Raw genomic sequence first — 25,022 nt, 5'->3', positions numbered from 1 at the left:
ATACTAAGTAAATCCAAATTGTTGTGATACAACATTGTCATGATTTATTAGATAATGTCTCTGATCTTGTGTGGACAGAAGTACAGTGAGCCCTTACGAGCAGGTAGCCTAGTGGTTAGAGCGTTGGGTCAGTAACCGAAAGGTTGCTTGATCAAATCCCAGAGCTGACAATGTTGAAATCTGTCTTTCTGCCCCTGAACAAGACAGTTAACTCATTGTTCCCCAGTAGGACGTCATTGTAAATAAGAATTTGTTCTTAACTGACTTGCCTAGTTAAATAAACTGTGATTCCTCTTTCTGGAGCTCAAACATCCCTATAGATAATAAAATAGTTGATTTTCGATAGACTTCATTACCCTTCTTCCCTTAAGCGTACGTTTAAGGAGGGAGGAGGAGGGAGAGGCCCAGACTAATGAGAGTGAAGAGACAGAGAGAGGGAGGAGGACAGGGAAATCATTTGGGTGACACAGGCACTTCTTGGATACTTACACCCCTTCCTTCCAAAGTTCTCCTTTTGCCATGTTGCTGTGATTAGAGGATTTAGGACAGACCTAACAGTCAATATGGTAAACATGACTACAAGTTAAAGTATTTGAAGTATCACGCTGTCAAAATAACATATAGACAAACAGCCACTTGACTCAATCTTGTTTATTTCAAAACCATTCCTCATCAGGAGAAAAGTAAAGTCACAACTACCCACAGCGCTGTCATGTCTAAAGCAAATCTGAAGTCACATTTATCAGCGTTAATTGTATAATATTTTAAAAACAAATCTCTGTTGTGACAAAGGGCTGCTTATAAACAGAAAACCTCCACCCAACCACTACAGATTAAACACGACCACAATAAGTGAAAGGGATAGATACAGCGGTAGATGCACATAGCCCGTTACTGACCCGTGTCATTTCACCAAAATGTATTTAGGGTTTCTACATTCTAAATGAAACCGGCACATAAAACTTGTGCTACATCCCCAAACACTCCCTATTTCCTTTATAGTGCAGTTGTCTTTGACAACACTATCTAGGGAATAGGGGGCCATTGGGGACTCATGAAGAGAATTCAAACCAAAAAAAAAAAAAAAAAAAAAAAATTCAATAATACATCAAATGAGGGTCTGGAATACACACACCAACAAAGTCTTAAAAAGAAGCTAATGTAACTGCGCTGCAATCATCGTGCATCACTTTATGCCAATTCACAGAACAATAAACACCCCCCAATTCTTATGCCAATCTCTAGAGCTTGAGAGAGGAACAAGACAACAGCCAATACAAAAAAAAAAAAAAAATGTGCTGGAAGCAGTTTTAGACTAAAACGGGTTCTAACAGTGTGAAAAAGTAAGACCGACTTGGGCTTTCTGAACAACAAAAACAAGGGCCAGCTTCAGTTTGCAGACCCAGATTAAACCTACTCCTGGACTGAAGAACACCCCTTTCAATGGATACCCAATTTAGCATGCTTTTTCATAAATCTTCTTAGATTTCATTCCTCAATCTGCACAATCATGTTTCAATTCACTAGTCCTGACCCAGATTAATCGTAGTCTCGAAAATCTACACAAAAAGGCCTTTTACTCTTAAATCATCATCTCCTCCCTGTTGGTTTGTAGCCTGGGTAAAGGTCGGGTTGTGTCCTTGCCAGTTTAGGAGTGGCAAGAAGCGGAAAGATAGCACAAACCGACGGGTGCCCAGGCTAGCTGGTTTGATGTTTAGATGTTGGACTGGTCCAGGTTAACTTTGGAAGGGAGGGGTCCAGCCTCCTCCTCCTGCCCAGAGGTGATGATGACCAGAGAGGATGCTGGGTAAGGGGTCAGCAGTTTCTGGTCCTTGGCGTACTCCATGTCTCCATAGATACTCAGTTTCTACAAAGACAAAAGACGTAAAAGTTTGATTATCAATATTGATAGGGAGACTTTGGTTCTGTCTTGATTGCTATCATGTGTCAATAAACCACTGTTCAGTACCCTTTCACTAAAACCGGTCAGTTGAACCAACAGGACCCTGAACAGCTTCTACCCTCAAGCCATAAGACTGATAAATAGTTAACCAAATAGCTACCTGGACTAGGGCTGTTGCGGTGACTATATTCCCGCCACACTGGCGGTCACGAGTCATGACTGCAGTCAAATGCCACATGACCGTTTAGTCAAGGTAACTAGGCTTCTTCCAAGCTCTGATGCTGCTGATGGTCATTAGTAACCTACCAAACTTGCTAACTGCCTGGTCCTCAGCACTCGATTGTCCCTCTAATCACCCTGACGTCATTGCAAATGTAATCCAACACTGCATGAGAGCCCATGAGCTACGCAATTGTGAGAAAACAAAGTTGATGGCCTCTTAAAAAGAGGATCCCATCAGCTTTCCATAGGCTAGGCCCACTATAATGATCAACTTTCCTAATATATAGCAAGACAAAGGAGATGATCGTGGACTACAGGAAAAGGTGGACCGAACATGCCTCCATTCACATCGACATGGCTGTAGTGGAGTCGGTCGAGAGTGTCAAGTTCCTTGGTGTCCACATCACCAACAAACTATTATCGTCCAAACACACAAGAAAGTCGCGAAGAGGGCACGACAACGCCCGTCTCCCACCCCCCCAGAAGACTGGAAAGATTTGACATGGGTCCCCAGATCCTCAAAAAGTTATATAGCTGTACCATCGAGAGCATCCTGACCCGACCGCAAGACGCTACAGAGGGTAATGCCTATGCGTAAAGCTCAGTACATCACTGGGGCCAAGCTTCCTGTCATCCAGAACCCATATACTATATTGTCAAAGACTCCAGTCACCCAAGTCAGACTGTTCTCTCTGCTACAGCACGGCAAGCGGTACCGGAGCACCATGTCTAGATCCAAAAGGCTCCTTAACAGCTTCTACCCCCCAAGCATAAGACTGATGAACAATTAATCAAATGGCATCTCAAACTATTTACATCGACCCCCCCCCACTTTGTTTTTACGCTGCTGCTACTCGCTATTTATTATCTACGCATAGTAGGGGTAAAGTGACATGTACACATTACCTTAACTAACGTGTACCCCCTGTATATACCCTCATTGTTATTTTGTGTTAACTTTTTGAAATTTTATTTGAGTAAATATTTTCGTAAACCTGCATTGTTGGTTGAGGGCTTGTAACTAAGCATTTCACTGTAACGTTGACAACCGTGGTATTCGAGGCATGTGACAAATAGGATTTGACCGCTTTACAACAGGAGTATTATAGCAGACCGAGATGGCATGAAAAATAAACCACTGGAGAAGAAGTGTCTTCCATTCGCTATTTAAGTGCATAGATTAACATGCATTTTCTCCAGCATCTTTTAATTTTTTTTTATTATATATATATATTTTTTTACACCTTTATGTCAGTTAAGAACATATTCTTATTTTCGTTGACGGCCTAGGAACAGTGGGTTAACTGCCTGTTCAGGGGCAGAACGACAGATTTGTACCTTGTCAGCTCGGGGATTTGAACTTGCAACCTCCGGTTACTAGTCCAACGCTCTAACGACTAGGCTACCCTGCCGCCCCAGAGACAGGTGAATGAAAACGGTCCATTCTAAATCAAAACAGATTTCACATACAGTATACTATTTTGTATTTTATAAAATAAAAAGATTAAAATCAAGAAGTCTGATGGGTGACAATATTAGTCTATCACTTTGTGAGTGACGCCCAGCTTCTGTGCAGGCAAGAAACACCGCATGCCACCGCACACCACCGCACACCTCATGTTGCCTAGCCAAGGCTTATATATGTTTTTATAAGGTTGGTATCACAACTAAAGTGGCCAAATAACTTTACAACCGGTGTAGAGCCTAGCTGGCAAACATAGGCAGCGCGTGAGTGAAGACAATTTTCACCTCAATAATAAAGCACTATTGCATGAATGACAGCAGGATAACACGGTTCTCAAATGCTAATTGATTGCATTTTGTAACATTCGCAATTATAGCCTACTGTGACATTGCTGCGCTTATAATGTGAAGAAACAAATAGTTTATCAACATTTTGCATCCGCTTCGCTGCTTCAATCATTATTATTTATTTTTAAATGCTAGTGGTTGTATTCATTTGGGATCTATCGCATCCCACAACTGTTTGAAATATTTATTTCTCACACAGAAGGACAAGTTGACCAACAGAATAGGTACAGACTGCAGTGTCGGGGGGCTAGGAGATTGATATAGGGGTGGGGGCTAGGAGATTGATATAAGGGGGGGGGGCTAGGAGATTGATATAAGGGGGGGGGCTAGGAGATTGATATAAGGGGGGCTAGGAGATTGATATGGGGGGGCTAGGAGATTGATATGGGGGGCTAGGAGATTGATATGGGGGGGATAGGAGATTGATATGGGGGGGATAGGAGATTGATATGGGGGGCTAGGAGATTGATATGGGGGGGGGTCGCTAGGAGATTGATATGGGGGGGTCGCTAGGAGATTGATATAGGGGGGGTCGCTAGGAGATTGATATAGGGGGGCTAGGAGATTGATATAGGGGGGCTAGGAGATTGATATGGGGGGCTAGGAGATTGATATGGGGGGGCTAGGAGATTGATATGGGGGGGTCGCTAGGAGATCAATATGGGGGCTAGGAGATCGATATAGGGGGCTAGGAGATCGATATAGGGGGGCTAGGAGATCGATATAGGGGGGCTAGGAGATCGATATGGGGGGGCTAGGAGATCGATATAGGGGGGGGGTTAGGAGATCGATATAGGGGGGGGCTAGGAGATCGATATAGGGGGGCTAGGAGATCGATATAGGGGTCGCTAGGAGATTGATATGGGATGGGGGTCGCTAGGAGATTGATATGGATGGGGGTCGCTAGGAGATTGATATGGGGGGGGTCGCTAGGAGATTGATATAAGGGGGGTCGCTAGGAGATTGATATAAGGGGGGTCGCTAGGAGATTGATATAAGGGGGGTTAGGAGATTGATATAAGGGGGGTTAGGAGATTGATATAAGGGGGGGGTTAGGAGATTGATATAAGGGGGGTTAGGAGATTGATATAAGGGGGGTGTTAGGAGATTGATATAAGGGGGGGGTTAGGAGATTGATATAAGGGGGGTTAGGAGATTGATATAAGGGGGGGGTTAGGAGATTGATATAAGGGGGGTTAGGAGATTGATATAAGGGGGGTTAGGAGATTGATATAAGGGGGGGGTTGGGTGATTGATATAAGGGGGGTTGGGTGATTGATATAAGGGGGGTTGGGTGATTGATATAAGGGGGGGGTTGGGTGATTGATATAAGGGGGGTTGGGTGATTGATATAGGGGGGGGTTGGGTGATTGATATAAGGGGGGTTGGGTGATTGATATAAGGGGGGGGGGTTGGGTGATTGATATAAGGGGGGGGTTGGGTGATTGATATAAGGGGGGTTGGGTGATTGATATAAGGGGGGTTGGGTGATTGATATAAGGGGGGGGTTGGGTGATTGATATAAGGGGGGGGTTGGGTGATTGATATAAGGGGGGTTGGGTGATTGATATAAGGGGGGGGTTGGGTGATTGATATAAGGGGGGTTGGGTGATTGATATAAGGGGGGTTGGGTGATTGATATAAGGGGGGTTGGGTGATTGATATAAGGGGGGTTGGGTGATTGATATAAGGGGGGTTGGGTGATTGATATAAGGGGGGTTGGGTGATTGATATAAGGGGGGTTGGGTGATTGATATAAGGGGGTTGGGTGATTGATATAAGGGGGGTTGGGTGATTGATATAAGGGGGGGGCTGGGTGATTGATATAAGGGGGGTTGGGTGATTGATATAAGGGGGGGGTTGGGTGATTGATATAAGGGGGGGTTGGAGATTGATATAAGGGGGGGGGTGGAGATTGATATAAAGGGGGGGGGTTGGAGATTGATATAAGGGGGGGGGGGGTTTGGAGATTGATATAGAGGGAGGATAGGAGAGGCTGTAGACAGTACTCCTAAGATCTTCAATATGGGCCTTGGAATTCGATAAGGACACAAACAGTTACGTCCCCGATGTGTCCGTCTTCACTTGTCGCCTACTTCAGAGCCGAGATGCCTGTGAGAAGGACCTTGATCACGTGACGGACATTAGCGAATAAGAATTGAGATATCGGAGAGAGAGCCACGCGAGTGAGGGTGCTTCGGAGAATGGCGATTGGCAGAGGGGAGAAGGGAATTAGAATTATTAAAATTCAACCCAAGCAGCCTTCAGCACACATCCGTGACGGTGAAGGTTCAATTCCGACCCACGCCCTTCTGGCTCAAACAACTCAATCCCCTGATTGACGAGATTTAGTAACACATTTCAAATACGGTCAAGTCCAGGGATATTTTACCCCGACGAATGGTGCTCGTTTGATCAAAGCTGAATCAATGTCTACAAGATCACAACCATCTCAGTATTCCACCAAACAGCATAGCGTTACTGTGAGACAAAAACACCGCCACATTCAATTGTAAATGATAATTATTCAACATCTGCATAGTAACCACTTGACGTCAGTCAGTTTCATGGGGATATGCCTTGATATCTTGTTTAATTATAGTGTTGTTTAAAGTTGCCTACATTGTTGTTTTGAATGACGTTGCCTAAAGTGAGTGATTTTTATAGCAGATGGTGTTAACTGTAGCATAACCTACCTATCTATTTGTGTTATTATAGGATACACAGAGTCAGTTTGTCACTTCCACAAGGTTTGAACAACAACATGTTCAACTACTTAAGAAATTGGCTCGAATATAGGTTGCGCCTTTCAAAATTTTGAGAAAATGAACAAATGATAAAAAAATATATAACTTCCCTTATTGACATCTCAAACACCAAACCCTGGTGTGGTCTGCTTGACAAGCGTTCCTGGAAGTCTCGCTATGTTGCGCCCCCGGGTTTAGAAACTATGGTACGGTACTGCATTGTGTAGCCTACAAAACACCTCTGCCAGCTGCCCCCGGGTGGTGATTCTAAATATTCAATCAAATCCCCCTGTGACGAAACGGGACAAATTAAGATCTGTACCCAGGTTAAGTGGGATTCATGGGACCAGTGTCGTTGCTCGACCGTCCCTTTATTTTATTTTTTGCATTTCTGCAAAGATTTATGGGATTTTAGAATATTTCTTCATAATTTTTGACCTAGAGGGAAGAGTTACCTCAGCTGGAACATATTGGTCAACAGCGGTCGCCACAGTAGCACAGCAGATCCAGATGAGAACCAGAATAGACAGGATCAGAGTGGTGGTCAGGATCCAGCCTGGGAGCCAGGGGTTCCTGGAGAGAGGAGAGAGAGAGGGATGTCAGATACACATGAGTCATTCAAATCAGGAGCTCAGTGTTTTCCCATAAACAATTCCTTCTTGACACCTTAGGTTAATCTTCAGTATATAAAACGTGGACTCTATTTTAGCACCCTGAACTTTGCCTCCTGCTTCCTCAGCTGTATTGCCTGATTAACCTAACCATCTAAACCTAATAGTTTGTGTACAAGGCGTGTCCTTCTGTCACCGACCTGGAGAGACAGCTGAAGAGGTTGTAGTTGTCCTCGTTGATGCTGCGGTCCACATACATGTCCCTGTCCCTCTCCTGGACGAAACTACGCTGGTAGTCCTTGTACACCGGGCGACCAAGGCCAGGATCTGGAGCGGGAGAGATGGACATGTTTCCTTACCAATTGTGTGTTGTTGTTTTTTTTGTTGCATTACACAGTAAACATTGTGATGGTGTTCATACGTAAATCTTAAATGCACACAAAGCCTTTAGTTGGTTTTTCCAGTTTGTCAATTTGATAAATATATTTTTTAATCAAATTTTAAAAATCAGCAGAGTACACATATTTTGCAAATGTTATCGCAGGTGAAGTGAAACGCTTATGCTTTCCACTAGATGTTGGAACATTGCTGCTATAACAGCCTCCACTCTTCTGGGAAGATTTTCCACTAGATGTTGGAATATTGCTCCATATATGCACCCCTTCAAATTAGTGGATTCGGCTACTTCAACCACACCCGTTGATGACAGGTGTATAAAATCGAGCACACAGCCACGCAATCTCCATAGACAAACATTGGACTTACTGAATAGCTCAGTGACATTCAATGTGGTACCGTCTTGGGTTGCCACCTTTCCAACAAGTCAGTTCGTTAAATTTCTGCCCTGCTAGAGCTGTCCCCGGTCAACTGTAAGTGCTGTTATTGTGACATGGAAACGTCTAGGAGCAACAATGGCTCAGTCGCAAAGTGGTAGGCCCCACAAGCTCACAGAACGGGAACGCCAAGTGCTGAAGCAGGTAAAAATTGTCTGTCCTCGGTTGCAACACTCACTACCGAGTTCCAAACTGCCTCTGGAAGCAACGTCAGCACAATAACTGTTCGTCGGGAGCTTAATGGGTTTCCATGGCCGAACAGCTGCACACAAGCCTAAGATCACCATGCGCAATGCCAAGCTTCGGCTGGAGTGGTGTAAAATTCACCGCCATTGGAGCAGTGGAAACGCATTCTCTGGAGTGATGAATCATGCTTCACCATCTGGCAGTCCAACGGACAAATCTGGGTTTGGCGGATGCCAAGAGAACGTTACCTGCTCCAATGCATACGGCCAACATTAAAAGTTTGGTGGAGGAGGAATAATGGTCTTGGGCTGTTTTTCATGGTTTTGGCCCCTTAGTTCCCTTAGTTCCAGTGAAGGGAAATTTTAACACTACAGCATACAATGACATTCTAGACCATTCTGTGCTTCCATCTTTGTGGCAAGAGTTTGGGGAAGGCCCTTTACTGTTTCAGCATGACAATGCCCCCGTGCACAAAGCGAGGTCCATACAGAAATGGTTTATCGAGATTGGTGTGGAAAGAACTTGACTGGCCTGCACAGAGCCCTGACCTCAACCCCATCGAACACCTTTGGGATGAATTGGATTGCCGACTGTGAGCCAGGCCTAATCGCCCAACAGTCTCTGACCTAACGAAAGCTTGTGGCTGAATAGAAGCAGGTCCCCGCAGCAATGTTCCAACCTCTAGTGGAAATCCTACCCAGAAGAGTGGAGGCTGTTATAGCAGAAAAGGTGTGACCAACTCCATATTAATGCCCATGATTCTGGGATGAGATGCTCAACAAGTAGGCATCCAACTAATTTGTTCATGATATAGATATATAATGATGTGTATATACAGTATATTAATATAAAATAGGTGTGTACAGCAGTAGCTATACAAGATGAACCTTGACTAGAATACAGTAAATACATATGAAGTGGGTAAAACAGTATGTAAACATTATTGAAGTGACTTGTGTCCAATGACTATGTACATGTACACGGAGTGTACAACACATTAGGAACACCTGCTCTTTTCATAACATAGACTGACTAGGTGAAAGCTACGATCCCTTATTGATGTCACTTATTTCCTGTGTGTATCAACAATGGTCTGTCACCAAAGGACATCCAACAAACTTGATTCAACTGCGGGAAGCATTGGAATCAACATGGGCCAGCATAGACTGCATAGATGCTTTCGACACATTGTAGTGTCCATGCACCGATGTATTGAGGCTGTTCAACTATTAGGAAGGTGTCCTAATGTTTTGTACACTCAGGGTATATGTACATAGGGCAGCAGTCTCTAGGGTTCAGGGTAGAGTACCGGATGGTAGCCGGCTAGTAACTGTGAATATGATAAAGAGGACTTACATCTCTTCTGTGGTTCTCCCCTGACATCCTCTTTCTGGTGTTCAAACGCAGGAATAAACAGGATCTGTGGTTCAGTCTGAAAACAAAATGACATACTCAAGTTACCCAACAATTACTTTGATAAAAGGTCAACTGTTTGGTAACTTATGTTTATGACTTGCCTAGTTAAATAAAGGTTAAATACAAAAAAAAAAAAAAAAAAAAAAAAAAAAAACCTACTCAAGTTCCGTTAGTCAATTAGTGGCAATGTGCAACAGTAAGTGAAAAACAATCCTAAAGGAGTGCCAGTTTGGATGAATAGGGTTGAAGTCGCTACACAAAAAAAAAAAAAAAAAAAAAAACTACCTGGAAGATGACCAGCTTCCCGTCATCAGCCTGGAGGTAGAAGGTCCAAGAGGAGGAGATTAAGCTGTGGGCCTGACTCATGACATCATCCCAGAACCCTCTCACCAGAGTCAAAGGGTACAGCAGGTGGATACGGGGCATCATGGCCAGCAACTGGAGGATGATAGTATTATGGGGTTAAGGGTCAAACACACATCCCTTGTTCATGGGGTCAGGTAGCAATCACATATCTGGAACCAGGCAATGTTTGTGCTTTTTTTGGACAAATGTTATGGTCAATGGTGGAAGACTTGCCTATATAGCACAACCAGATCTGGGACCAGGCTCCTCACACACACACTTGGTTAACAACATTTCTATTCCAATAGGCTGTCTCCAGTTTATTTTCCTACATATCACCCAGTTCACCAACAATATTTCTGTTGTCAATATCAGTCTTCAACAAAACAATGGCAGTCACTCGAGTGTGTTTGAGGAAGCGGTGTAGAACACTACCTGCTCTTGTCTTTGTTCAGCAAACGGTAGCTGACTCTGGCAGCCCAGGTTACAGGCATACTGCTCCTCTGACTGGCTGTACGCTTCATGACAAGCTGGGGAGAATCAGGAAGTAAAAAAATAAATAAAAACAGGTTACAGACAGATCAGACAACACTCGTCTCGTGGAACCAGAAGACTGTCTAAATGGTGTAATTTTAACTAATTTGAATGAAGAACGGTATAGGTGGTCTTCTATAATTTAGTCAGACATTGCAAGGACACATGATTGGGTATATCATGACGAGTTCAAATCGATTGAGGCTGTTCTGGGGGTAAAAAGGGGGTGCAATTCAATTGTAGGAAAGGTGTTCCTAACATTTGGTATACTCAATGTACGTTGTAACTTGTCACTATGTTGTTTTCTGAATCAAAATGGGGTAGTGGGCATGGCCAATGGCACTGTCCTCTTGGCCCAGACACATTTTGGGGGGGCAGAGAGAGAATTTTATAGTTTTAAAGCTAATTTCCTGCCATTCTAAACATTTTGTTAGAATTTTTTTTTTAAAATTATGCCGTGTTCTTAGGCTATCCGAGTGACTAAAATGATAACAAAATCAATGTGGGCCCCCAAGCCATGCCATTTTTTAAAAAAGGTTTAGATTCTTTGACAAGGACACCCTGATTATTATTGTATTGATGACATTACGAACACTGATTCTGTAGCAGCTTGAAAAGTCACTGTCTTTTGGTTTGACTTCGCACAAGCCTCTCAAGCTGATGTTTAGGGAACATTTGGTACTTTCTGATTAGAATATAAAGGGCCTGTTTTCAAGAGGCCCATTAGACATTTTATTTGCCTCAGCATTCTTTACCCCTCCCTGAAATCTTGTAATAAAGCTTTTGGTTCAACTGTAAACTGCCTTTACAATAGTATTATCTGTTTTCTGCACATGAGTCTATATACTTAGTACTAGTCATGTTGCTAGCTATCTGTTTTGAAGACATTGCATGAGAATCTTACTGGAGTCACATTCGACTTTAGTTTGGTTCAGATCCTCGCTGTCGCCCACGAACTGGCAAATGGAGAACAGGCGACAACCTCTCTGGCAGGCGTACAGTTCCTCCTCCTACAAACACAAACGAACACAGTCATGAACAGGACTGAACCAGTATCTTTGTGTTCTCACTCTCTAACGCTCAGAAAGCTCCGATTCAAACTCCCATTTACCAGCTCCGCAAGAGTTACGTCAAAAGTACGTTCATTTCGCTGAGCAACTACTGTAATCTACATTTTAAACGTTACTCCCGTCACGGTCGCTACGTACTTCTCAAAAATGTCGTACTAAAAATGTAACGTTAAGATGCAAAAACAATCGAGGGTGAAAAAAAAGCTCACTCGGCACCTCCAATCTGAATCACTCATTACAGCCATGCACAAGGACAGACGTGTACAACAGCTCAATACGCTGTAGGTGCCAGAGTCCTTTTTCCGTTGCTGAATGACAGTTTATTTTATCCAGCTTTTTTGTGTACCGTTAGTAGACTTGCTTAGCTAGCAAAACGGCTAACGTTACTAGCTAGCTTGCAGCAACTCACCCGAGGATATGTGTGCAAACTGTAAGTCATTTGACATGTCTTATGGCAAGACGCAGTATTTCCCAAAACTCCATCAAAAACATCGGCAGTTGCCGAGGTGTATGCGAGCACGAAGCACAGACTCACTAACACACGAAAGGACTTCAATGTTCTCATTTTAGCCTGCTGCGAAAAATCCCAACAAACAACAAGCGAGTGCTCCTTCTTCTTCCTCGTTCGTGAAAATCTCGCGAGAATAAAATCATGATACGGGATGTTTGGGTCGTGGATGTTACAACTAGTCCCTAGCGGCGCAGATTTCAAAGAGAAAATAATAGTCCACCAATCTTCTTGAAGCGTTTTTATTTTATTTTTACACCATACGGGGATAATACTAGAAAATACTCTGAATTTGGAGCTATTTACGCATTGTCAATGCCACTGAAATCGATTTACCGGTAGGTAGTACGTGAACTCGCGCCGCTTAGTTAAGACGCTTGTCAACCGAACAAAAAAACTTGCTTTCTTCGCAGGTGAACAAGTATTTGGAAGAGTTGTTTTCCCTGTTCGTTTACGAACTTTTCATAATGATTACAAATAAAATACTATATCGATGATCGATCCCCCCCACCCATAAATAAATCCAAGACACCTTGGAAAATGGACAAATTCGTGGTGCGTCTACCAAACGGGGAAGTACCCAAGGAAACGAAGGGTAAAGAAAAAGTGTATCGACAAGCAACTATTGAGTCTCTACGCGTAAGTGTCTGTTACCAGCCGCTTCTCAAGTCAAACATGATATGATATTGTGTACTTAGGCCTGCCTAATAAGCATGTGTACATAACATTATATGTCTTCCTTCCCTACCAGAGAGTGGTGGTGATCGAAGACATTGAAAGGTACAAGTCCATGCTGGAACTGCCTGGTCAGACCAAAGAGAATCTGCTACTAGCCCTGGCAGAGCTCAACAAGAAGATGCCGTCCAAGGAGGTGCTCAAGTCAACCAGAATAGGTAAGGGAAAAGTCCAACAGCCCTGTTGCCATTGGGACTCTTCACTTGAGGTAACACAAACTGGAAGGAGCGTCATTCCTTAGTTCTCTTGTAGCACACTGTCTGTGAACTTGGATCATGGCATTGCTTCCCTTGCCATTCACTTAATCTATCAAAACAGTCTAGTAGTGTATTCATTGATTTCCTAAAAACCTACACCTGTTAAAAGTTTGTCTTCTATGTTCAGTTCATCTCATTCTGGTACACAAATACAACAAAACACATTCAACACACACACTCGCAGATAACTCCGCTCGTCTCTTTCCCTCTTAGGCCACACTGTTAACAAGATGCGTAAGCATCACCCCGACCCTGAGGTGAGTTCCCTAGCGGCTGAAGTGTACACTGTATGGAGGCGCTTCATTGAAGAGCACTCCAACAAGCCCTCCATAGAAGTACGCTGTGACAAGCAGACTGAGGGACTGAGGAACAACGCCAGGAGAATGTTGTCTGAAGCTCTGGAAGTGGAGGTGAGGGGGCTTTTACTGTGTGTTGGGATTGTCAATACACCAATCTCTCTCTCACTGTCTCTTTGTCTCTCTTCCATTCTGTCTCTTTGTGTCTCTTCCTTTCTGTCTCGCTCTCTCAGTCTGTCTCTTGCTCTGTCCCTTGGTCTCTCCCTCTGTCTTCTTGTCTCTTGCTTTGTTTTTGGGAGAACACATACACAGAACACATACTCACAGAACACAAATTTCTGTTGGACATTCAAGAACATTGGACAATATAGTAATCTCCCTCTCATTATATGTGATCTATTAGACAGACAGTGGTCTGGTGGAGAATATAGAGAGAGAGGTTTTCCACCAGAGTTCTCGGCTGGTCAGCGGCTCCTACAGACGAACTATCAGGAAGCTGGTCTTCGCACTCAAACACCAGCCAGAGGTCAGGGGTCAAGTCAAGGAGAGTAAGATCCCAGTAAACCAGCTGGTGTCCACCCACAAGAAGTAAATGCACTCTGTTCAGAACTTTCTCTATGGAAACAATATCTAAAAGGGTTCTTTGTGGGTGAAAGGGTTCCACCTAGAACTATATATATATATATATATATATATATATATATATATATATATATATATATATATATCACACACACACTGTACCGGTCGAATGTTTGGACACACCTACACATTCCAGAGTTTTTATTTATATTGTAGAATAATAGTGAAGACATCAACTATGAAATAACACATAGAATCATGTAGTAACAAAAAAAGTGTTAAACAAATCAAAATAATTTATTTTGATTCTTCAAAGTAGCCAACCTTTGCCTTGATGGCAGCTTTGTACACTCTTGGCATTCTCTCAACCAGCTTCATGAGGAATGCTTTTCCAACAGTCTTGAAAAAGTTCCCACATATGTTGAGCACTAGTTGGCTGCTTTTCCTTCACTCTGCGGTCCAACTCATTTTGGGGTGGCAGGTATCCTAGTGGTTAGAGTGTTGGGCCAGTAACTGAAAGGTTGCTAGGTCGAATCCCCGAGCTGACAAGGTAAAAATCTGTCATTCTGCCCCTGAACAAAGCCCATGTTGCCCCTGTTCCTAGGCTGTCATTGTAAATAATAATTTGTTCTTAACTGACCTGCCTAGTTAAATAAAGGTAAAAAAACAAATGCCAAAACCGTCTCAATTGGGTTGAGGTCGGGTGATTGTGGAGGCCAGGTCATCTGATGCATCACTCTCCTTCTTGGTCAAATAGCCCTTACACAGCCTGGAGGTCAGTTGGGTCATTGTCCTGTTGAAAAACAAATTAAAGTCCCACTAAGCACAAACCCGATGGGAGGGCGTATCTCTACAGAATGCTATGGTAGCCATGCTGGATAAGAGTGCCTTGAATTCTGAATAAATCACTGACCAGCAAAGCAGCATCACACCTCCTCCTCCATGCTTCACGGTGGGAACCACGCATGCGGTGATCATCCGTTCATCTACTCTGCGTCTCACAAAAACATGGCGGTTGAAACCAAAAATCTCAAGTTTGGATTTATCAGACGAAAGGACAGATTTCCACCGGTCTATTGTCCATTGCTCGTGTTTCTTGGCCGAAGCAAGTCTCTTCTTCTCATTGGTGTCCTTTAGTAGTGGTTTCTTTGCAGCAATTCGACCATGAAGACCTGATTCACACAATCTCCTCTGAACAGTTGATGTTGAGCTGTGTCTGTTACTTGAACTCTGAAGCATTTATTTGGTCTGCAATTTGAGGTGCAGTTAACTCTGATTAACATATCCTCTGCAGCAGAGGTAACTCTGGGTCTTCCTTTCCTGTGGTGGTCCTCATGAGAGCCAGTTTCATCATAGTGCTTGATGGTTTTTGCGACTGCACTTGAAGGAACTTTCAAAGTTCTTGACATTTTTCATCTTGACTGACCTTCATGTCTTAAAGTAATGCACTTCTGTAGTTTCTCTTTGCTTATTTGCCATATCATGGACTTGGTCTTTTACCAAATAGGGACATCTTCTGTATACCACCCCTATCTTGTCACATCACAACTGATTGGCTTAAACGCATTAAGGAAATAAATTCCACAAATCAACTTTTAACAAGGCACACCTGTTATTTGATATGCATTCCAGGTGACTACCTCATGAAGCTGGTTGAGAGAATGTCAAGAGTGTGCAAAGCTGTCATCAAGGCAAAGGGTGGCTACTTTGAAGAATCTCATATGTTTAACACCTTTTTTGGTTACTAGATGATTCAATGTGTTATTTCATGCTTTTGAAGTCTTCACTATTATTCTACAATGTAGAAAATAGTAAAACATTAAGAATAACCTTTGAATGAGTAGTGTCCAAAAGTTTGACTGGTACATATATATATATATATATATATATATATATTATAGTACCAGTCAAACTTTTTGACACTACTCATTCAAAGGTTTTATATATATATATTCAAAGCGTGTAGTCAAACCTAACAAGTAGCTAGCTAACCCCAATCCTAAATCCATCCAGCTGCAGAAGACTGTTGAAGTGTTTGAGATCGACTCTGTTGCGGTCGGACTGAGCAGAATCACTGCTCTACAAAGCAACCCAAAATAAAGAATCAGATTCTTTGATCAAGATAGGGTGATTCTGAACCTCGCTTTGCTCAAATGGATCTACTCAAACATGTTGGTAGCTAAACCCAGACCCATGAGACCTGCTGCAAAGGAAGACTGCGACATGCCAGTTGTTTCTGGATTGGTGCTTTAAAAAAAAAAAAAGCTGGTCTCCAATCACAAGAAGCTGGAACATTCTGACAAATACTGGATTGGTGCCTTTTTCTAAAATGGTGAAAGACAGTTGGAGCACACAGTCATTAATCATATGAATTACCTCTTTTAATTGAGCTGTTTTGTGTTCATCTTAGATTTTATATATTGAAGTAAATCAAATGTTGATTTCTGCCTGTGTTTTTATTGAATGTCGTTATGAATGTCAAGAGCGGCGACAATATTAAATAATTGTTTTGGTACAATTGAAATGAGCAATATAGACATTTTTATTACAAAAATATATCTGTCAGTTTTCATTATAAACCTCAACGTGTCCTAGCTCACAGACTGCGTCGCCCACCTCTGCCCTCTTCTCCCTCCTCGTACCCCCATCTCTACTAAAGCAGTACCAGCCAGATTACAGCGATCACCATCAGTACAACAGCCAGCACACAGATGCTAATAAACACTATATCACTGGGGTCGTGAGGCTCTGGGTCTGCCTCCTTCCCTCCCCCTCCCCCAGACCCCTCTGCTTGGCGTCGGGCCAGCTCGTTCATCCTCTGACGCTCCTCGGCTGAGACAATGTGAATGGTGGCCATCTTGCGCTGGGCGTCGCACTGTACCTCGTACTCCTGGATGCTCCTCCCCTTCCCGTCGGAGAAGTCGATGTAGAGCGTGTTCACCAGCATGGTGATGTTACGCCGTGGCTGGTCAGGGGTCAGAGGTTAGGGGTCAGAGGTTAAGGGTCAGGGTTATACAGATGGACAACATATGCTTGTGACCGTGTGGGATCAAATCCCGGTCCCACTGCTATTTTGTCACATCCTCTAGTATCCTTATTTCCCTTACACTCTGTCCTGTTGCTTCAATAAAACCGCTATAAACCGGCATCATCATGCCTGTGGCTATCCACTATGCACAGATGACAATTCAACGTCTATTCCACGTTGGCTCAATGCAATTGAATTAAAATGGAAACAATTGGAATCAACCAGTGGGTAGTTAGTTACCTGGCCTGCAGTGCCACATTTTTCAAATCGTGCCAGTATCTTATAGGTGGTAGGTGTCAGCTGGGCGGGACATGAGCGGTCCCCCAGATAGATACTCTCACGTTCCAGCCCAGGCAGTGACTGCTGGGAGATGTGGATGGTAAACTCTGTCCTCGTACAGCTGATGTTAACTGGTACCACTGGGATTGAGGTGGAGACGTAACACAAGCACGAACACACACACACGTTTTGTAATTGCATTTGTCACTTTGAATGATTTAAACAAGTATAAACTTGATAGTTTGGATAACTTTCGGCCAGCCGTGCTTCAGTTCAGACACTCACCTCCAACGTAGGAAGCAGAGAACCCTTTATAAGCATAATTCCTGTCTGTACTGAGGACCACCAGCATGTTGTTGCTCTTAGAGATCAAAGACCCGGGTTGTTCCGAGCCACACCATCGCCCTAGCAACGGGGCTGTCTCCCTGCTCCCATCATGCACTGCTACAGAGTCATAGTCACACTCGTCTGATAGGCTGTTCCTGTCCTCCAGCTCCATAGCGTTGAAGAACAGTTTGATGCGGTAGCCCCCGGCCAGGTTGATGGTCCAGTGACAGTTGATGTTGTTTGGGTAGATGTTAGGGTAGTGGGGGCTGGTGAAATTCGCACTTGGTACAGACAGCACCTGCTGGCATTCACCTGTCAGACAGATGGACACACAGGGCAAAACAGGATTGTTTTAAGTAGGTCACACAGTAGCCAAAATGTAACAAAAATGTGTTGCTAGTACCTTCCTGTTTCAAAACATTTTCTCCCTGCCGAATACAGTCCTGGTGTCAGTGAATGTGCAGTTTAATCCCTCCCCATGGACCTCAGTATAGTACAGGACAGTTTAATCCCTCCCCATGGACCTCGGTATAGTACAGGACAGTTTAATCCCTCCCAGTGGGCCTCAGTATAGTACAGGACAGTTTAATCCCTCCCAGTGGGCCTCAGTATAGTACAGGACAGTTTAATCCCTCCCAGTGGGCCTCAGTATAGTACAGGACAGTTTAATCCCTCCCAGTGGGCCTCAGTATAGTACAGGACATTTTAATCCCTGCCAGTGGGCCTCAGTATAGTACAGGACAGTTTAATCCCTGCCAGTGGGCCTCAGTATAGTACAGGACAGTTTAATCCCTGCCAGTGGGCCTCAGTATAGTACAGGACAGTTTAATCCCTCCCAGTGGGCCTCAGTATAGTACAGGACAGTTTAATCCCTGCCAGTGGGCCTCAGTATAGTACAGGACAGTTTAATCCCTCCCAGTGGGCCTCAGTATAGTACAGGACAGTTTAATCCCTGCCAGTGGGCCTCAGTATAGTACAGGACAGTTTAATCCCTCCCAGTGGGCCTCAGTATAGTACAGGACAGTTTAATCCCTCCCAGTGGGCCTCAGTATAGTACAGGACAGTTTAATCCCTGCCAGTGGGCCTCAGTGTAGTACAGGACAGCCATGAGGGAGTGATTTAGCCACGAGGGAGGGATTTAGTGATCTGTAAACTCGTAGTATACGACTCCCAGCAGTGATCTGTAAACCCCAAGTATACGACTCCCAGCAGTGATCTGTAAACCCTGTAGTATACGACTCCCAGCAGTGATCTGTAAACTCGTAGTATACGACTCCCAGCAGTGATCTGTAAACCCCAAGTATACGACTCCCAGCAGTGATCTGTAAACCCCGTAGTATACGACTCCCTGCAGTGATCTGTAAACCCCGTAGTATACGACTCCCAGCAGTGATCTGTAAACCCCGTAGTATACGACTCCCAGCAGTGATCTGTAAACCCCAAGTATACGACTCCCAGCAGTGATCTGTAAACCCCGTAGTATACGACTCCCAGCAGTGATCTGTAAACCCCAAGTATACGTCTCCCAGCAGTGATCTATAAACCCGTAGTATACGACTCCCAGCAGTGATCTGTAACCCCGTAGTATACGACTCCCAGCAGTGATCTGTAAACCCTGTAGTATATGACTCCCAGCAGTGATCTGTAAACCCCAAGTATACGACTCCCAGCAGTGATCTGTAAACCCCAAGTATACGACTCCCAGCAGTGATCTGTAAACCCCAAGTATACGACTCCCAGCAGTGATCTGTAAACCCCAAGTATACGACTCCCAGCAGTGATCTGTAACCCCGTAGTATACGACTCCCAGCAGTGATCTGTAACCCCGTAGTATACGACTCCCAGCAGTGATCTGTAACCCCGTAGTATACGACTCCCAGCAGTGATCTGTAAACCCCGTAGTATACGACTCCCAGCAGTGATCTGTAAACCCCAAGTATACGACTCCCAGCAGTGATCTGTAACCCCGTAGTATACGACTCCCAGCAGTGATCTGTAACCCCGTAGTATACGACTCCCAGCAGTGATCTGTAACCCCGTAGTATACGACTCCCAGCAGTGATCTGTAAACCCCAAGTATACGACTCCCAGCAGTGATCTGTAAACCCCAAGTATACGACTCCCAGCAGTGATCTGTAACCCCGTAGTATACAACTCCCAGCAGTGATCTGTAAACCCCAAGTATACGACTCCCAGCAGTGATCTGTAACCCCGTAGTATACGACTCCCAGCAGTGATCTGTAAACCACAAGTATACGACTCCCAGCAGTGATCTGTAAACCCCGTAGTATACGACTCCCAGCAGTGATCTGTAAACCCTGTAGTACACGACTCCCAGCAGTGATCTGTAAACCCCGTAGTATACGACTCCCAGCAGTGATCTGTAAACCCGTAGTATACGACTCCCAGCAGTGATCTGTAAACCCCGTAGTATACGACTCCCAGCAGTGATCTGTAAACCCGTAGTATACGACTCCCAGCAGTGATCTGTAAACCCGTAGTATACGTCTCCCAGCAGTGATCTGTAAACCCGTAGTATACGACTCCCTGCAGTGATCTGTAACCCCGTAGTATACGACTCCCAGCAGTGATCTGTAAACCCGTAGTATACGACTCCCAGCAGTCAGCAGTGATCTGTAAACCCCGTAGTATACGACTCCCAGCAGTGATCTGTAAACCCCAAGTATACGACTCCCAGCAGTGATCTGTAAACCCCGTAGTATACGACTCCCAGCAGTGATCTGTAAACCCCGTAGTATACAACTCCCAGCATCCTACCTACCTGAGTAGTAGTAAGCCTTGAACCCTCGTCCCCCGATGTTGAAGTCAGACTTGAACACCACCAGCAGCTGGTTGGAGGTAGTAACAATTTTAGGAGGTGTCTCCCCTCCACAGTAGTTCCCCAGGTGTCTGTGGGTGACGGTGGGGCCGTCGAAGAGAGCCACGAAGTCAAAATTACAGCCCTCGTTGTTCTCCAGCTGGAGTGAATGAATTACATTTTTATTTTGTCACGTCATATTTATGACCCATTCGGGATACTTAGAAACTTCCAGTATGTGCATCCCAATTGGCTCCTTATTCCCCATATAGTGTCCGGGCTCTGGCCCAAAGTAGTGAACTATATAGATTAAATTGGGTACCATTTGGGATGCATCGATTGTCTTTACATGTTAGAGAACGTACCTGGAAGTCGAGGAAGACCAGACTGACCACGCTGCGGTTGGATACATGGACCGTCCAGGAACAGTCGGCGTTGTTGCTGTACTGGGTATCTGGACTGTAGCCGGGGCTGGAGATGATGCCAGACAGACCGGTTAGGACCCCACCACACATGTCTGGTGGGAGAGAGAGAGACAGGGTTTTGTTCCAGCTCAGCTCTTAAGTTAAAACACCTGATTCAACTACTCAAGGCCTTGTCTTGTTCCTTGTTGTGGGTAATGTGAGGCTTGAGTGGCTGTACTTAGCAAAGCCATACATGCATATCAATGGCTTTGGTTATCCTGTGTGAGAAAGTAAAAGCTCACCTTTCCTGTAGCTCACAGAGAACCCTCTGTGAGTCACATGACGATCGGAGTGGAAAATGATCGACATAACATTCCAGGAGGAGGTGAACTGAGGAGGGGACATGACACCACAGAACGTCCCCAGTAGGTTCCCCTCGTCCTCGGATACACCGTTATAGATCTTGATGTGGTCATAGGAGCAGGTGACGTGATACTCCAACTCAAAGTCGTGGAAGGTGAGCAGGACGGAGGACCCCTCGGCCACTACAATCAGCCACACACACTCCATGTTGTACGGGTATAGACCTGGGTAGTTGGGGCTGGAGATGTTGCCGGAAGAGGCAGAGAGGATCCCACCACATTTCACCCCTTGGTGAAATATAAGTTAGATGAATAAAAGGTGTAGTTTTATAGATATTTTTTTATATATAGTGTAGACTGAGGGTTTTGTAAAAGTTTTGTAATTAGTTTACTGTTATGTATTAGTTTATAATTTACACATTAGTAACAGTTACTTAGAACACACATACAGTGCATTCAGAAAGTATTCAGACCCCTTGACTTTTTCCACATTGTTACGTTACAACCGTATTCTAAAATGGATTTAAATATTTTTTTCCCCCTCATCCATCTACACACAATACCCCATAATGACAAAAGAAAAACAGGTTTTTATACATTTTTCAAAATCTCTAAAAAAAATTAAATAACATTTACAAAAGTATTCAGACCCTTTACTCAGAACATTGTTGAAGCACCTTTGGCAGTGATTACAGCCTCAAGTCTTCTTGGGTATGCCACTACAAGCTTGGAACACCTGTATTTGGGGAGTTTCTCCCATTCTTCTCTGCTTATCCTCTCAAGCTCTGTCAGGTTGGATGGGGAGCGTTGCTGCACAGCTATTTTCTGGTCTCTCCAGAAATGTTAAATCGGGTTCAAGTCCGGGCTCTGGCGGGGCCACTAAAGGACATTCAGAGATGTGTCCCGAAGGTTTTCATCAATGATCTCTCTGTACTTTGCTCTGTTCATCTTTGCCACAATCCTGACTTGTCTCCCAGTCCCTGTCGCTGAAAAATATCCCCACAGCATGATGCTGCCACCACCATGCTTCACCGTAGGGATCGTACCAGGTTTCTTCTAGACTTGACGCTTGGCATTCAGGCCATAGAGTTCAATCTTGGTTTCATCTGACCAGAGAATCTTGTTTCTCATGGTCAGAGTCTTTAGGTGCCTTTTGCCAAACTCCAAACGGGCTGTCAAGCGCCATTTACTGAGGAGTGGCTTCTGTCTGGCCACTCTACCATAAAGGCCTGATTGGTGGAGTGCAGCAGAGATGGCTGTCCTTCTGGAAGGTTCTCCCATCTCCACAGAGGAACTCTTGAGCTCTGCCACAGTGGCCATCGTGTTCTTGGTCACCTCCCCGACTAAGGCCCTTCTCCCCGAGGGAGACCTTCAATGCTGCATACATGTTTTTGGTAACCTTCCCCAGATCTGTGCCTTGACACAACCCTGTCTCGGAGCTCTACAGACAATTCCTTTGACTTCATGGCTTGGTTTTTGCTCTGACATGCACTGTCAACTGTGGGACCTTTATATAGGCAGGTGTGTGCGTTTCCAAATCATGTCCAATCAATTGAATTTTCCACAGGTGGACTCCAATCAAGTTGTAGAAACATCTCAAGGATAATCAATGGAAACAGGATGCACCTGAGCTCAATTTCGAGTCTCATAGCAAAGGATCTGAATACTTATGTAAAATAAGATATTTCTGGTATTAATTTGTAACACATTTGCAAAGATTTTTCGCTTTGTTATTATGGGGTATAGTGTGTCGATTGCTGATATATATATATATATATATATATCTCTTCAAAAAAAATCTATTTTCGAATAAGGCTGTAATGTAAAAAAAAAAAAAAGTGAAAAAGTTAAGAGGTCTGAATACTTCCCGAAGGCTCTGTGAGCGTTGTAACTGAATTAGCTGAGGCAAATGTTATAGCAATATATTAAATGGAAAAACCTCACCTTTCTTAGAAACAGCCTTGCCAACAACCAACAGTAAATAAAAGAGTATATCCATCCTAAAAGTCATGTTGTTGTTATCGTTTGTTGTCACACTTCAAATAGGATTTACAAAGCCAATGGCAATACAAATAAATAGAAAAACAAGAGCAAAGTCCTGCCACCACAGCCCTGGGATGATGGCAGAGGTGGGAGAAACTGGAATAGGATCTTGGCGGAGGAACCCGATATGTTGGGTATATCGAGTGAACAAGTGGCAAAGGTGGCTTGTCAGGACTCCGTATGGAAAGATGGGATAAATTAGTGATGACGGTGTCACATGCTCACACTGGACACCATGCAGCTGCTATGGAGTTTATAAAGGAGACGGCACCAGGATGGAGGACACTTCATCTCTCTATCACAAAAACAAATGTGCTCATTTTGGCTAGGGAGAAATGGGGGTTCACTGAGGGGGAGGGAGAGATGGGGGTTCACTGAGGCGGAGGGAGAGATGGGGGTTCACCGAGGGGGAGGGAGAGATGGGGGTTCACCGAGGGGGAGGGAGAGATGGGGGTTCACCGAGGGGGAGGGAGAGATGGGGGTTCACTGAGGGGGAGGGAGAGATGGAGGTTCACTGAGGGGGAGGGAGAGATGGGGGTTCACTGAAGGGGAGGGAGAGATGGGGGTTCACTGAGGGGGAGGGAGAGATGGGGGTTCACTGAGGGAGGGAGAGATGGGGGTTCACTGAGGGGGAGGGAGAGATGGGGGTTCACTGAGGGGGAGGGAGAGATGGGGGTTAACTGAGGGAGGGAGAGATGGGGGTTAACTGAGGGAGGGAGAGATGGGGGTTAACTGAGGGAGGGAGAGATGGGGGTTCACTGAGGGGAGGGAGAGATGGGGGTTCACTGAGGGAGGGAGAGATGGGGGTTCACTGAGGGGGAGGGAGAGATGGGGGTTCACTGAGGGGGAGGGAGAGATGGGGGTTCACTGAGGGAGGGAGAGATGGGGGTTCACTGAGGGGAGGGAGAGATGGGGGTTCACTGAGGGGGAGGGAGAGATGGGGGTTAACTGAGGGAGGGAGAGATGGGGGTTAACTGAGGGAGGGAGAGATGGGGGTTCACTGAGGGGGAGGGAGAGATGGGGGTTAACTGAGGGAGGGAGAGATGGGGGTTAACTGAGGGAGGGAGAGATGAGGGTTCACTGAGGGGGAGGGAGAGATGGGGGTTCACTGAGGGGGAGGGAGAGATGGGGGTTCACTGAGGGGGAGGGAGAGATGGGGGTTCACTGAGGGGGAGGGAGAGATGGGGGTTCACTGGGGGGAGGGAGAGATGGGGGTTCACTGAGGGGAGGGAGAGATGGGGGTTCACTGAGGGGGAGGGAGAGATGGGGGTTCACTGAGGGAGGGAGAGATGGGGGTTCACTGAGGGAGGGAGAGAGAGAGATCTATGGTGGTTATATATATATCTGTCCCAGATCTTGTTGAAGCGTTGATGAAGTTCATGGAGTATCTGGACAGTGGGAACACATTCACTTTCATTGTGTAGCCTTAAGCAGGGCTGGCCCTTCTCCTGGGGAGCTCTGTGTGTGCAGGTTTTGGTTCTAACCCTACTGTTGAGCAGGTGTAAGTCGCTCTGGATAAGAGCGTCTGCTAAATGACTTAAATGTAAATGTCCTCATGAGCTCGGCCTGCTTGTGGTCAGTGTCAGGATATATTTTTATTTACTTTATTTAATCTTTATTTAACTAGGCAAGTCAAAAGCCCTCCTGCGGGGACGGGAGCTGGGAATAAAGATACTAATAAATTAAATACAAATATAGTACACA

At 44.8% G+C, this 25,022-nt stretch overlaps 3 protein-coding genes across 3 annotated transcripts; 1 reads left to right on the top strand and 2 right to left on the bottom strand.

Moving 5' to 3' along the window:
* Window positions 1-636: 636 nt before the first annotated feature.
* tmem59 (transmembrane protein 59) lies at window positions 637-12,324 on the bottom strand. Its single transcript, XM_064929756.1, has 8 exons — window positions 12,089-12,324; window positions 11,514-11,619; window positions 10,511-10,605; window positions 10,016-10,168; window positions 9,671-9,746; window positions 7,496-7,622; window positions 7,140-7,257; window positions 637-1,867 (listed from the first exon to the last, which is right to left on the bottom strand). The coding sequence occupies exons 1-8, from the start codon at window positions 12,242-12,244 to the stop codon at window positions 1,715-1,717; spliced, it is 984 nt and encodes a 327-aa protein (XP_064785828.1). The 5' UTR covers window positions 12,245-12,324; the 3' UTR covers window positions 637-1,714.
* A 5-nt stretch (window positions 12,325-12,329) lies between these two features.
* On the top strand, window positions 12,330-16,502 carry tceanc2 (transcription elongation factor A (SII) N-terminal and central domain containing 2). The gene is made up of 5 exons (XM_064929763.1): window positions 12,330-12,826; window positions 12,939-13,080; window positions 13,393-13,589; window positions 13,879-14,063; window positions 16,071-16,502. The coding sequence occupies exons 1-5, from the start codon at window positions 12,728-12,730 to the stop codon at window positions 16,120-16,122; spliced, it is 675 nt and encodes a 224-aa protein (XP_064785835.1). The 5' UTR covers window positions 12,330-12,727; the 3' UTR covers window positions 16,123-16,502.
* Window positions 16,503-16,710: 208 nt separating this feature from the next.
* cdcp2 (CUB domain containing protein 2) lies at window positions 16,711-23,286 on the bottom strand. The gene is made up of 7 exons (XM_064929776.1): window positions 23,220-23,286; window positions 21,216-21,563; window positions 20,875-21,026; window positions 20,474-20,669; window positions 17,650-18,003; window positions 17,326-17,504; window positions 16,711-17,022 (listed from the first exon to the last, which is right to left on the bottom strand). The coding sequence occupies exons 1-7, from the start codon at window positions 23,284-23,286 to the stop codon at window positions 16,711-16,713; spliced, it is 1,608 nt and encodes a 535-aa protein (XP_064785848.1).
* Window positions 23,287-25,022: the final 1,736 nt, after the last annotated feature.

The sequence above is a fragment of the Oncorhynchus masou genome, chromosome 3 (genome assembly GCF_036934945.1).
Source record: "Oncorhynchus masou masou isolate Uvic2021 chromosome 3, UVic_Omas_1.1, whole genome shotgun sequence".
Lineage (NCBI taxonomy): Eukaryota > Metazoa > Chordata > Actinopteri > Salmoniformes > Salmonidae > Oncorhynchus > Oncorhynchus masou.
The sequence above is the reverse complement of the archived record's forward strand: the minus strand, read 5'-3'. Positions and strand labels throughout refer to the sequence as shown.

Coding starts and splice junctions, on each gene's coding strand:
- tmem59 (XM_064929756.1), bottom strand. CDS start 12,244: ATGAGAACATTGAAGTCCTTTCGTGTGTTAGTGAGTCTGTGCTTCGTG. Junction 11,620..12,088: donor GTTTGCACACATATCCTCGG/GTGAGTTGCTGC, acceptor TTGTGTTTGTAG/GAGGAGGAACTGTACGCCTG. Junction 1,868..7,139: donor ACCAATATGTTCCAGCTGAG/GTAACTCTTCCC, acceptor TTGTCTTTGTAG/AAACTGAGTATCTATGGAGA.
- tceanc2 (XM_064929763.1), top strand. CDS start 12,728: ATGGACAAATTCGTGGTGCGTCTACCAAACGGGGAAGTACCCAAGGAA. Junction 12,827..12,938: donor CAACTATTGAGTCTCTACGC/GTAAGTGTCTGT, acceptor CTTCCCTACCAG/AGAGTGGTGGTGATCGAAGA. Junction 13,590..13,878: donor CTGAAGCTCTGGAAGTGGAG/GTGAGGGGGCTT, acceptor GTGATCTATTAG/ACAGACAGTGGTCTGGTGGA.
- cdcp2 (XM_064929776.1), bottom strand. CDS start 23,286: ATGACTTTTAGGATGGATATACTCTTTTATTTACTGTTGGTTGTTGGC. Junction 18,004..20,473: donor CAAGGCTTACTACTACTCAG/GTAGGTAGGATG, acceptor TCTGTCTGACAG/GTGAATGCCAGCAGGTGCTG. Junction 17,023..17,325: donor AATGTGGCACTGCAGGCCAG/GTAACTAACTAC, acceptor ACCCCTGACCAG/CCACGGCGTAACATCACCAT.